The following is a 14,289-nucleotide window of genomic DNA, read 5'->3' on the forward strand; positions in this document are numbered from 1 at the left end:
GCAGGAAAAAGTTGTAAAAGTGGAAGTAAACATGGTTTCAGAAGAGGATTCAGAAAATCTTAGGTAAGACTCTGGTATAAGACATTGTGGGAATTAAACATCCTACTAGAGATCTGGGGGAAAGCACCAAAAGCAAGTCAAATACTAGAATAGGAGATAGAATCCCTTTTCTTGGAGAGGTTCAAGAATCCAAAACAGCCATATTCAGGATGCAGTTTCAGGTATCAGCATCAGAACTAGGTCCAAATCCAAGATCTGGTTGTAGATCAGGCTACACAGAGCAGAAGCTTTAGAGTCAGTCTTGGAACCAGTACCAACGGAATGGAAATAGGAATAGTTAATTACTGTCTTTAGGAAATGGGGCTTTTGAAATGGGCCAAGAGAGTCAGGCAGGATTGACTGGTTATAGTATTGGCTTGGCCTTCCTCAGGCCCAGAAGACCTGGACAGAAGTGATTAGCCATGGAGACTATACACTTCCACATGGAAAATACTTAGAGAGAATTTGGTTTGGTTCAGAAGAACTCCATATTCTCCTTTATCAACTATACTTGAAGTTGAGTTGATGGCAGCAGAAGTGTGATTTCAAACTCCCTTTACTAGTGAAGAGAAAGCATTCCCTATTTCCTCTACTGAGTTAGGATTGTTTATGGGACCCTATGGGGCAGCCTGTGTATTATTCCATATTCATTATGGACAGTGGGGATGGTCTGGGATTTGTCTTAGACTGACATTGGAGAATTGAAAAGGCTAAGGAAAGATATTTCAGTTTTATAATGAAGGTCCAAAATTAATCTGGAGGCCAGAGGGACCCAGAAAATAAAATAAAAATGAGAATTACTAATGAGTGGATCTTTGCCATTGGTAAAAATCTGGGTCACTTATAGCTGTATTTTTCCATCTGTGCTTTTGTCTGTGGGCTTTGATAGCATAGTTGTCTAATAAGTGTTTCAGCATCTGAATCTGACAATAGATATCATTCCAGAATACAATTGTTATGTAACAAACATTCTGTATTCTGGAGAAAAAAGTCAATCAACACAATTTTAAGCTTTCTATGTCTTTTGTTTGCAGGGATTCAGGCATAAACAAGCATTTGTCATTCGATTCTTCTAGTGCATTTCTAGCATAGTGTGCCTTAGGCATGACACATCAGGGTCTGATGTTTATCTTTTATTACCTGCCAGACCTCTCTGGAAAAGCCTCCATGGAATTCATCATCTGCAGTCTTTGTTGTAGGTACATATATAAATACATGTTGAACGCATTCGTTGAGGATATTGTGGTTTCTAAAGCTGAACTTAAATAAAAAGTATTGAGATGAATAATGAAGAGGACTTTCTGCAGAAGGTATGAAGCTAATCATTAAAATGTTTTTAACTAAAATATTGACAGCAAATCTTTTAAAAAATGTGAAGTATTTGAGTGCCAGTAAGAATAAGTGTAGCATAATTGTACTTATTATATGTCCACTTTGGAGAAGTTAATGAAGAATTGCCCTTCTCTACTACACAGTAAGTTTATAAAGATAATGAAAACTAAACAGTTCAAAATATTAATCTAGGAAAGCTCATTTGGTTTGAATAGTCATTTAGATTCAATAGGCACCAAGTTTCAGAAGAATACGTATGCTATAAAAAATTTTATTTCTATTTTGGTTGTTATTGAGAGAATAATGTTTTGTTTTTCTCAAAGCTTTGGCCTCATTCTAACAAATATGCTTTGAGATTAAATGACTAAAGGTGGAAACCTGTTTTCAAATTATATTTGAAATGCACAGCATGAATAGTGATAGCCACTCATTGGGTCTAGCATATATTAAAATAATCAGTTGTCAGCATATAGCATTTCTCCTCACTTCTTAACGTGTGTGTACCCAACCTTTACTCTTGTATTTCTGACCGACCATTTTGAAAGACTGAAGTACAGACTTGGAGGCAAGTTGTGGTAAAATTTGGGAGGATGTGGGTTATCTTTATTAAATTAAGAAAATATATTGCAAGAAGCATACCTACTATGTGAAGAGTGCAGTGAAAACCAGTGCATTATGTATGAAATAGTGGCATATAGAGAACAAACCTGGTCCCCACTTATGCATGGAGTGTAGAAGATCGCTAACATCTAAGAATGGGTTCACTGATCTGTATAGTGAATACAAGCAGTTGTTTTGAAAGAGACAAGAACAAATGCACTTTCCATAAGGAAACTGGGCAAGGCTGTGTGAAGAAGGGACTGCCTGAGGCGGAGGTGTGGCTTATCCTGTACTGTCATGTCACTGTTGTAGGCAACAAATGGTGGTTTGTGTGATTATAAAGAATTTAGCTAAAAGTAAATTCATAGCTGCCACTGAAGGCTTATAGAAAGAAAGTAAGGGTGATTAGCATGTACATTATTAGCTTTTGGGGTTTTCGATTTCTAACTATGTAACTTCTTGGACTAGGTTTTACTTACTACTTCTGAACCCACAGCAAGAACTCTGCTTTCTTCCTCAGCTCCCACAATTTTAGCCCAGGATTCCAGGTGATGCAGCTCCTACGAAAGCCCTTAAAAGCCATGCCCTCCTCAAGACCAGTCTAGACCAAATGTTGATTGTTTACTCTTAGGAGGGCAGAAAAATGAACAACATGATTTTTAAACTGCACAATTCTCACAGCAAGAGACATTTTCTGTCTTTTGAGGAAAGTTCCTTTGGAGTTGGAATAGAGCATTGTATTTACTAGATGTTATAACGGTGAATGTTGACTGTCCACTTGACCCAACTCCACTGAGTAAGCTCTTTTATATTCTCCTGTATAGGGTCACAATCTCAGGAAGTGAAAGAATATGGAAGGAGGCAGGGAGATGACATGTGACATTCCTTTTCCAGCTAACTGATGTCTGGTAAAGGAGAAGATTGTGTTTCATACTAGATGCTCTGGGAACGTGAGCAAGAGCAGCATGAAGTAAACTACAAAACACAGCACCTGAACAAAAGCTCAATGGATTCCGAAAGGCAGATAGTGTGTATGGAGAAAATCTCTCAGAATAATTACTTCCCCAACCTGAACAAATTCTTTGTTAGAATCTTCAGTAAAATGAACAGTTATTAATCTTAGATTTGGTATTTCCCTAAAGAATATTTTACTGAGATTCTCTATTTAAAACAATGATGTAAAGTCATGCATTCAGCCACATTCTTAGCAGTGGCAAACAAAAAATTGATTGAAAACACATTCTTATTTCTTATAGTAGACCCTATGGGGTGTATGAAGTTGAGAAATTGAGTGAAAGAGTAGCATATCATAACAATTAAAATCTGTTTATCAAGAACCTTGTGTGTGGTTCTGAGCTGGGTAATATGTCAAGTGAGTAAGATCTGTTCTCCGCCCTTCAGATATTTATAACTCAATACAGAGAACACTGACACAGGTAGACACAGTTCTGACGTTTCCATATCACAGAAGGAATGAATGTCATCTGGGGTGAAGTCAGAGATCCATCCAGCTCTGCAGCCTGTATCTGTTGGGGGCATGAAGTGCAGCCCCATGGGAGGCTCTGCCTGACCTTCTAGAGGCTTGCTTCAAGAGGCTAGAGGTTTACCTACCCCAACTCTCCCTGCTTTATGCTGTTGTCTGTGTGACTCTAGAGAACACCTGAGTCTTGTTTTATATTTTCCATTTGTTTTGTCTTTTAGAATTCAGAAGATTTGTCTTCTGAAGATTTCAAGGTTTATAGTTCATTTTATAATTATTTACCTCAAACCTACCTACTTCCAGTGTATCAACTAGCTCTCCATTTAAGAAATCTCAATGGAGAGACAAGACAAAAATTAGATGAGAGTTTCAAGAGTAGTGGGTTAAGCTCGCACTTCCTGAAATCAGAATGCCTGCATTTTAATCTCGGCTTTGCTACTTACTAGCTGTGTGATGTGGGGCAAATTATTGGACTTCTCTGTACCTCACTGGGACATTAATAGTGTCCACAGGAAGAGATTTTGTGGAGATTAAATAAGTTAACACATGCAAAATGCTTAGAACTGTGCTTACAATATAGTGAGAACTCATTAAAAAGGAGTCATTCATTACATATACTTTATTTTGTTATGTTGACCTCTAATAGCTCTCCTGTTTTCATTTTTACAGACTTAAAGAGTTTTACGCTTTCCTTTACATGATGGAATGTATTTGCTTATGATAGTAATGATAACAATTATATATAATGTACCTTTTTACATAAACATATATCCATCCACTTCTAGCCTATAAGGGCTTTCCTAAGGCACAATGACTAGAACTATTTTTAACAATCTAGTTACAGGCATATTATAATTTTTTAAAAGGATAGAACACCTTCCCCTCTCATATTTAAAGTATTTTTATATTCATATTTACAGTATTTTTATATGCTGCAGCAGCCCATTAGCTGATATCTTCACTAACAGTTCCATAACGTTCTTGGATCTTTTTCATACTGTATTACAGAGCCCATTATCTTAAATATATATTATATATACATGAATATCTAAATTTTTTCCACGTCTTTTTACCTTTGAAACATTTTTGTTGCTTTTCTGCTCACCCACAAAGTCTTCACAAATTATTTTTGTCCATCTGCATGGATAAATATATTTTTAGCCATACAATCTTAATTTCTCTAAAAAATATGGAGAATTTTTTGATATACTTATGAACATACTAAATAAAACAAAACTTTTTGCTTCCTTTATTATTTTAGTTTTCTTTATTATTTAGCTTCATATTATAAAAATCACATGGTGTTAGACCTTTGTAAAAATTATGTTTTTCCTTCTCTGAAAATGTTTGGTTAGGTATATTTTTCTTGTGTAGAACTTCTATTGTAGATTTTGCATAACTTGCCCATAGAGGTGAGATTTGTTTATGGGTTGATGCCACTGTTGACTATTTGCCAATTTGTTGGGAATAAAAACGAGACTCATAGCATTTCATATGGAAGCAGCTATATCATTTACATTCTGATACTTCTTTCACACAGAGCTCTCAATAATGATTGTTGCTCTATCATTCTTGGTCACATGTCAATGTTCCACCTAATCCACCAGCTTAGATCTAGGTTATTATCTTGTAATAATAATGAGAATTAAAAAGTCAGAAAGTGAAAATTTGATGGTAGAAGTGGAAATTAACCAGGTTGACCCTGATATTTGGCTATCTAATCTCCCCACAAATGTGCTTGGAGATGAGAAACTCAACACTTTGACAAATAACCCATTCCATTTTGGGCCCATTATATTAAGTAAAATTCTGATTCCTTGCAAATTCCAAGAAATTTATCTGGATTTTCCTTCTGTGCTTTGTTTTACTTCAAAAGATAGAGATACTATTGAACTCTCACTCGAAGTGTGGAGTTTTTTTTTTTTTTTTAGACTTGGATTTCCTTAGTTTTCAGTATTTTGTCACATATAAAGTTTTTAAGCAGCAAGAAAAAATGAAATAAGAGTTGCAAACCACACATATTTTAATTCTGCTATGTTTTAGGTATGAAGCCAGGCAAGTTGCTGTATTTATCAGATCCTCAGCTGCCTCACTGAAATATATATACATATATATATATTTATATAAATATATGTATATATGTGTCTATATAGATATATAGAGAGTGAAGGCATGCATACACACACACACACACACACACACACACACACACACACACACACCAGAGACAGAGAAAGAGAGAGAGAGAATGTTTTAGCTATTTCAGAAAAGCATGAGAAATAATGTTTTCTCAGTATCTTAAGTGGGGTAATCATAACCCTAGGGAAAACGGCTGATATTGAGGATAACTACAGTGAAAAAACCCTGAAGAAAAGGTAAAATTTATAGAGTAAAGCTACAGAGGCATTGTAGAGCAGACTTTCACCAGCACAAGCCCATCTAAGTGAAGAAGCACAGGTCTAAGCCTTTCTAGAGAAAATTTTGAAGAATGCCATGCCATATTTTATCTAGGAAAGCTGTTTTGACTGAATCATCCTACTGGGTTACCATCAGGTCTTGTTGACATCCAAAGAAGTCTCATTCAGAATCTTTTATAAAGGAGATGTCTGAGTCAAATGTCCTTTCTGGCCTTATACTTCAACATGGTAGGTCTTGTTTGTAATTAATTAATTAGAAATTATTTACTCAATTACTACTTTATGCTAGGCAATATATTAGGCACAAGGATACATCTAAATGCCACCTTCTAAGAATCTTCAGTCTTTGACATGTTCTTCTTGTCAGCCTTTCCTGACTTTACTTCCTATCCCATCTGTCTTGGATTCCATATCCTATTATTTATTTATTTTTTTTCCTTTTTGTGGAGAACAGGGTCTCGCTGTATTACCCAGGCAGGTCTCGAACTCCTGGGCTCAAGCTATCCTCCCGCCTCTGCCTCCCTGAGAGCTGGGATTACAGGCATGAGCCACCGCGCCCCGGCTCCATATCCTATTATTTTAGCATCTTCCTTGCCCAAATCCTCAACTTATTTTTGCCATTGTCCTTCTGAGTTTGTGACCTCATAAAATCTTAAACCATGGTGTCTTCACATTTCCAGCTGAGCATTGCTAGAGAAAATAATTACCTGTGCAGATTGGTGTCGCTACAACTTTAAAGCCTCCAATTCTTTCTGGGCCCTTGATATTTTTCTTTCCTGAGTCGGCTCTTTCTCAGTCTCCACTATAACTATGTCAAACAATTTCCATTCTCCTTAAGCCTTTAGTCTTCCATATTCCTACTCTATCTGAGCACTTCTTACCCTAAAGGGACAACTGGAAGCACCACAACTCTCCACCTTTTCTTATCCAGAATGGGTAAGATAGATTAAGGTTTAAGATCAGTTTTAGATTGAAATTCTACCATTTATTGGGTGAAAACCTTCCTGAGACTCAGTTATCTCATCTGAAAGGCACTCATGAAATGTTAACAATTCTTTTCTTTCTCTCCTTCTCCTCCTAATAGTCCTCTTCCTCCTCCTCAGTTTTTCTCTTCCTTGTTTCAGCCAGTTTGGGCTGCTATAACAAATTGCCGTAGGTTGGCTGGCTTAAACTACAAACATTTATTTCTCACAGTTCTGGAGGCTGTAAGTCCAAGTTCAAGCATCTGGCAGATCTAGTACTAGTAAGGCCTCACTTTCTGGCTTATAGATGCGCATATTCTTGTATCCTATATGGTGGAGAACAGAGAGAGAGAAGTAAGCACTCTTCTATTTTTTTTCCCCCCCAGTAAGGGTACTAATTGTATCACGAAGGCTGTAGCCTCATGACCTAATCACCTCTCAAAGGCTCCACCTCCTAATATCACCACATTAGGTGTTAGGGTTTACTGTATGGATTGTGGGGGACACAAACATGCCGTTCTTAACTCTGCTCTTTCTTCTAACAATCTACGTTTTTTCTTCCTCTGATAGAGGAAAATGTATTAAAGTTAATTCTGTTGTTTCAACCTCAGATTCCATCTTTTCTGTCCTCCCAGGACCTCCATTTATTTTTTTTCTACTCAATCCTACATCCCCTTTTTTGGTTCCTTTCATTAAGCATGTATTTATATATGTATGTATGTATTTATTTATTTGTTTTTGAGACAGGGTCTCACTCTGTTGCCCAGGCTGGAGTGCAGTGGTGCAATCTTGGCTCACTGCAACCTCCACCTCCCGGATTCAAGCGATTCTTGTGCCTCAGCCTCCCAAGTAGCTGGGATTACAGGTGTGCACCACCATGTCTGGCTAATGTTTATATTTTTAGTAGAGACGGGGGTCTTGTTATATTGGCCAGGCTCATCTCCAACTCCTGGCCTCAAGTGATTTGCCTGCCTCGGCCTCCCAAAGTGCTGGGATTACAGTGTGAGCCACTGCGCCTGGCTGTCTTAGCATTTAAATATATGCAAGTCTTCTCTACCTAAAAGCAACGTAAACTTTTCTTGAGCCTCTATATTCTCCGCTAGTACACATCTTTTCTGTCTTCTTCATACTTTTGAGTTATATTTCATATCTTCATTTGATAATATTTCTTGTGTGCTTACTGGGTATAGATCCTGGGCTAAACAACTCACATTCCTCTTCAACTCACTGGATCTTGCTGCTGCTCACATGCTTCCACTGTGACTGTCCTTACCAAGGCCTCCAGTAACTTGGGTTGCAAAATACAATGGGCAAGTATTAATACCAACCTTATTTATCATTTCAGTAGCTTGGTCCATTGGTACTTCCTTTTTATGTTTGCTCATTAAATATGGTGGGTTTTCAGTTCTATTTATTTATTTATTATTTTTACTATACACCATTTAAATGAACATCTCAGTTCTGTTTTAGAATTCTTATTTTCTCAGTCCCTGTTCTTTCCCTTAATAATTCTAACCACTGTCAGGGCTATTTTTTCCTTACATTTCGCTTTTGCATTTTGACCCTTATAGTCAATGCTTGCTGGACACTTCCAGGTGACACAATCACCTTAGATTCCATATGCTCAAAATAGAACTCATAATTTCCCTTCTCAAGTCTTTGCTTTTTGGGTTTCCTAGTAGAAATGTGGCTGTCATTTTTCAGTCCTCTGTCTCTGACACTTCCTATATCCAGCCCAATACCAAACTGCGAAATCTACTTCCCAAGTATGTCTGCACTATGCTCATTTCGCCCCCTACTCCAGAGCTATTCTCCTAGTTCAGATCAATGTAATCTCTACTCTAGATTACCCAAGTGGGTATTACAGATATAAAAAGTTCCTTGGTTTATAGTATGCTGAACTAGATGTAGTGTTTCTCAATTCTACAAGGGACACTTAACTGTATATTTGGCACTTAAGAGATCATAATGTCTGGACTAAAGTAATTAATGCCTTTTAGTTTGGAGAAAAAAAACTTATAGATGGACGAAAGCTCTACTTTAATGATACTGAAAGTTATTTAATGAAGCATTAGGTGAGATCTCCAAAGGGAGACTATATAATTTACTAATTATAATGAAGACAACATAACTATGAGTTATTTGAAGAGGACATAAAGTTTAATAAGGATTCTACTTTCATTGGAGACTTAAGAACATCAATCATCCATTAAAAATAGAGCTACTATATATGATTCAGCAATCCCACTACTGGATATATATCCAAAGGGTGTGAAATCAGTATGTTGAAGAGATATCTGCACTCCCATGTGTATTACAGCATTATTCACAATAGCCAAGATATAGAATTGACCTAAGCATCTGGCGATAGATGAATGGATAAAGAAAAAGTGATATATATACACAATGGGATAGTATTCAGCCTTTAAAAGGAAGGAAGCCTTAAACAGGCAATAATTAGCTTAGCCCAGGCATTATGATCTCTTAAGTGCCAAATAAAATTTTCTGTTGTTTGTTAAAACATGAATGAACCTAGAGGACATTATGTTAAGTGAAATAAGCCAGACACAGAAAGACAAATACTTCATGATCTCACTTACATGTGATGTGTAAAAAGGTTGAACTCAGAGAAGCAGAGAGCAGAATGTGGTTAACAGAGGGTAGGTGGTGGAGGGATTGCGGAGATGTTGGTCAAAGAATAAAAAATTTTATTTAGAAAGAGGAGTAGTTTTGAGAGATCTACTGTACCACATAGTGACTACAGTTAATATATAAGGGGACCTCAAAAAGTTCATGGAAAATGCGTATTATAAAAAAAAACTGTACATGGATTTTAAAATCTTTTTGAACCAAAGTAAGTTCAGGCTAATTTGTTATAACGTGTCTGAACAGGATATAGTTTGAGGCACTAAGCATAAGACATCAGTTTGAATAGAGCGTCTATCAGAGCAGCATGAATTCCGCTAAAATCAAAGTAAGAATGAACATCAAATTTATGGTGAAGGTGGGGTGGAAGAATGGTGAAATATTTGATGCTTTATAAAAAGTTCATGGGGACAATGCTCCAAATAAATCAGCAGTTTGAAATGGATGACTCTTTTTGAGAAGAGATTAAACAATGTTGAAGATGAAGCTTGAAGTGACAGACCTTCCACATCAGTTTGCCCTAGTTGTTCATGTCTTGATTGAAGACGACTGGCTTTTAACAGCAGAAACAATAGCCAAGACCATAGACATCTCAATTAGTTAAGTTTACACAATTCTGACTGAAAACTTAAAGTACGGCAAACTTTCTACTTGATGTGTGGCAAAACCATTGTACCCAGATCAACTGGAGATAAGAGCAGAGCTTTCAGTGGAAATTTTAAACTGGTGTGATCAAGATTCTGAAGCATTTCTTCAAAGAATTGTAACAGGAGAAAAACATGGCTTTACCAGTATGATCCTGAAGATACTGCCTAATCAAAGCAATGGCTAGCAAGAGGTGGAAGTGGTCCAGTCAAAGCAAAAGTGGACCAGTCAAGTGCAAAAGTCATGGCAATTGTTTTTGAGATGCTCAAGGCATTTTGCTTGTTGACTTTCTAGAGGGCCAAAGAATGATACCTACTTATTAGGAAAGTGTTTTGAGAAAGTTAGCCAAAACTGTAGCAAAAAAATGCCCAGGAAAGCTTAACCAGAGAGTTCTACTTCACCACGATGATGCTCCTGCTCATGCCTTTAATCGAACAAGGGTAATTTTGTGAGCATTTTGAAGGGAGATCATAAGCATCCGGTTTACAACACTGATTTGGCTCCTTCCGTCTTCCTTTTGTTTCCTAATCTTACAAAAATCTGTAAAGGGGATTCATTTTTCTTTAGTTAATAATGTAAAAAAGACTACATTAATATGTTTAAATTCCAGGATGCTCATTTTTAAAAGGATGCACTAAATGGCTGCTATGATTGCTTACAAAAGTGTATTAACCTTGATATAGCTTATGTTGAGAAATAACGTTTATATTTTATGTTTTTATCTTTTAATTCCATTTCCATGAACTTTTTGACATACTCTCATATTGTATATGTAAAAATTACTGAGAGAATAGATTTTAAGTATTTTCACCACAAGAAATGGGAGATAATATATATCCTAATAGCTTGATTTAGCCATTCCACAATGTATACATATATCAAAAGATTATATTGTATACCATAAATATATACGATTTTTACTTGTCAATTAAAATTAATAAACATTTTAAAAGGAAAGGAGATCCAGATCACCTTTTGCAGCCCTTCTCTCCCCAGATAAGAAAATTAATCATTTTGTAATGGATGGCTACATCAAACCACCCTGCAGGTTAATTTTTGGTTGTGGCCAGAAAAGTAGGTAACTGTCTTACCAGGACAGGCTAGAGAATCAACAGGAGCCTAGGAAAGAAGGAAACAGTGTGGCCACAAGAAATGATAAAACTAGTTTTATACAGATGGAGATAGGGTTTGTATGTGAAAATTCCCAGCTGTGAAGGCTGGAGAGATTGTTGAGAGGCTGGATTATGCAGAGCCTTAGAGAATACCAGTTTCCCTGAAGGTGAAGGGAGAATTGTGGAGGTATTTTCAGCAAAGAAATAACAAAACCAAAACTGTGCTATAGAGAAACAACATGGCAGTAGTATGAAGGATGGATAGAAGAAGGGTAACATTGGATGCACAGAGAATGGTTAGAGATTGTGGAGTTGGTCAAAGGATACAAAATTATAGTTAAATAGGAAGAATATGTTCAAGACATGTATTACACATCATTGTGGCTATAGCTAATAATATACATTCTTGAAAATGCTAAGAAAGCAGATGTTAAGTGTTCTCATCACCAAAATGATAACTATGTGAGATAATGCATATTTAATTAGCTAGATGTAACCATTCTGTAATGTATATATACTTTAAAACATTATGTGGTATATACCATACATAGAATTTTATCTGTCACTTTAAAAAATTAAAGGAAAACGCTAAAAAAAAAACCCATTAGACAATCCTATAAAAATGGGCAGTTTTAAAAAGACACATCAAAAAACAAGATATTAAAAAAGTTGTGTCAATTCAGGTGACAAAAGATGGAAAATGGAAACGCTTTTTTTTTTTTTTTTTTTTTTTTTTAGACAAAGTCTTGCTCTGTCGCCCAGGCTGGAGTGCAATGGCATGATCTTGGCTCATTGAAACTCTGCCTCCCGAGTTCAAGTGATTCTCCTGCTTCAGCCTCTGGAGTAGCTGGGATTATAGGCACTTGCCACCACACCAGGCTAATTTTTGTATTTTTACTAGAGGCGGGGTTTTGTCATGTTGACCAGGCTGGTCACAAACTCCTGACCTCAGGTGATCCACCTGCCTCGGCCTCCGAAGTGATGGGATTACACACATGAGCTACCATGCCTGGCCAGAAACATTTATTTTTAAATGTTAAATCAATTGAAAATAATTGCCATGTGTATTTACTCTTTCTAGTTTGTTGTATGTTACTTTCACATTTTTACTATTATAATGAAGGTGGCACTGAACATACATGACGTATCTTGGATTATTTTCTTAAACCAAGTTGCTAGGAGTAGGAATACAAGGTTAATAGGTATGGGTATTTTAAAAGTAGTTAATACAAGTGTGTAATGTAGTCTTTTAAATAACACTTCTCTAAATATTTTAAGCACGTTTTCTTTCTTTTTTCTTTGAAGAAGATACTTCAAGGTAACTGAAGGCACATTCTTTCATCTTTGACATATTCTTTTAAGTTTGATAATTATTGATCCCCTTTTCCACTATTTCTAACAGAGGTTAAAACTTGATGAAATTTCGTTTTGCTTGTTTGCGTTTCCATGCACCTCTCTCATTAACAAAATCAGAGTGTTTGGCAAATGCATTAATGGCTACACCTCAGACTATAACTATTATACAGGGGTCAAAAAAAGTTTGTTTTGTTTTTGTTTTTGTTTTTTGTTTTTAGTATTGACATTAAAAAGGTAACTGTTAGAGAAAATTAAAAGTAAATCAATAAAATCAGTGATATTTAGAACCTAAATAACACATTATTACATTGGAAATAAATTTATTAGGTCAAATTAGGGTCTACATTTAATGCTTGGCAGTATTCCTTTAGGTTAAGCATTTTTTGGTTAATTTGATCAAGTCACTGAGTTGAAATGCAAAATGACAAACTTATATTAAACCATATAAACACCATTTCAAAAGAATCACCATGGTAAGAAAAACACGAATTATAAAAATGTCTTGTAATGAACTTGAATGTAAGAAGGAAACATTCTTTATGGCCATTCCCATGTATGAGACAAAAAGGAGCCATCTGACGAAACAATAGTGAAAACATTTTGAAATTGTGAAAAGCTGCTCTGGTGAAAATATCAAAAGAATGAAAATCAACCTGTTGTAGGAGAAATTTGGGATTGTCTAAATTAAGCATAAATTAAATTTGTATATTTATGCCATGCAATCAAAATGAAATTGCATATCTGTACTTAGGCTCATGATTCTTCCAGGCTGGTTTACCTCTCTCTCTATCTTCAGCTCAAATGCTCCCTCTTCTGTTTAAGCTTGGCCTATCTGAAGACTGAAATATTCTGCCTGTGCAGCATTACTGTAGAATCCAAGCAAGGCTATTTGGGTCACACTGCTCCACTCTGAGAATCCTTGGACTGCTTAATATGCCTTCAGGATCCTGAGCGGTTACCCTATTTTATTGTGTTTAGAATATAGAACTTCTTAGATAAGGGAATAGAGCCCGACCCAAAGAAAATCACCTCTAGGCTGCTCAGGGCCTGTGAGGTAATCTAGAATGAGTTATCTTTCCATGGGAAGTCCTCAGTAATGCATGGTGCCTAGGTAATCATTCTGGCTGACCTCTATTTAGTACTCACTATACATCAGGCATTGCTTTTCCAACATAATGTTGCAACCAGGGAGAACTGTATCACTGAGTACTTGATAAATGGTCAAATATTTCTAAACTAACTGGTAAACAGTGGCTAACAAGAGCCTCTTAATGGTCTACTCTACCCAAACTTTTCTACCTGTCCTAGCATTTTCCTGGGGCTCTTGGACTTGTCCACAACCCATCAGTTAAATAGTTAAAGAACTAGTACCTGGCCCTACACGGGTCCTCCAGGACCTTGCTACAGCTTCCCAGCACCCCAGCAATGGTTGGGAGGATATCCTGATGACAGTGTTCATCAAGAATGTGCCAAGTACTTGGTGCTCTGGAGCCAACTGGCTGGGTTCAAATCTTAGCTTTGTCACTTATGAGACTTGTGAGCTTAGGTTAGTTGAGTAGTCTTTCTTTGACTCAATTTTTCTCATCTCTGAAACAGGATGGTAATATATTTATCACATGGGATCTTTTTCAGACTAAATAAATTAAGACATGTAAAGCATTTAGAAGAGATCTAGCACATAATAGGCGCAATGTAAGTGT

The 14,289-nt window shown here is 36.4% G+C and overlaps 1 protein-coding gene across 1 annotated transcript in view; it reads left to right on the plus strand.

Annotated features, from left to right (window-relative positions):
- The first annotated feature begins 1,029 nt into the window (after positions 1-1,029).
- Positions 1,030-14,289, plus strand: part of LOC105479515 (lengsin, lens protein with glutamine synthetase domain) — a 44,781-nt gene continuing 31,521 nt past the window's right edge. Inside the window, exon 1 of the mRNA XM_011737505.2 lies at positions 1,030-1,349. Within this exon, the coding sequence (XP_011735807.2) occupies positions 1,320-1,349 (30 nt within the window). The 5' untranslated portion in view covers positions 1,030-1,319. The remainder of the gene's footprint in view (positions 1,350-14,289) is intronic.

The sequence above is a fragment of the Macaca nemestrina genome, chromosome 5, assembly GCF_043159975.1.
Source record: "Macaca nemestrina isolate mMacNem1 chromosome 5, mMacNem.hap1, whole genome shotgun sequence".
NCBI lineage: Eukaryota > Metazoa > Chordata > Mammalia > Primates > Cercopithecidae > Macaca > Macaca nemestrina.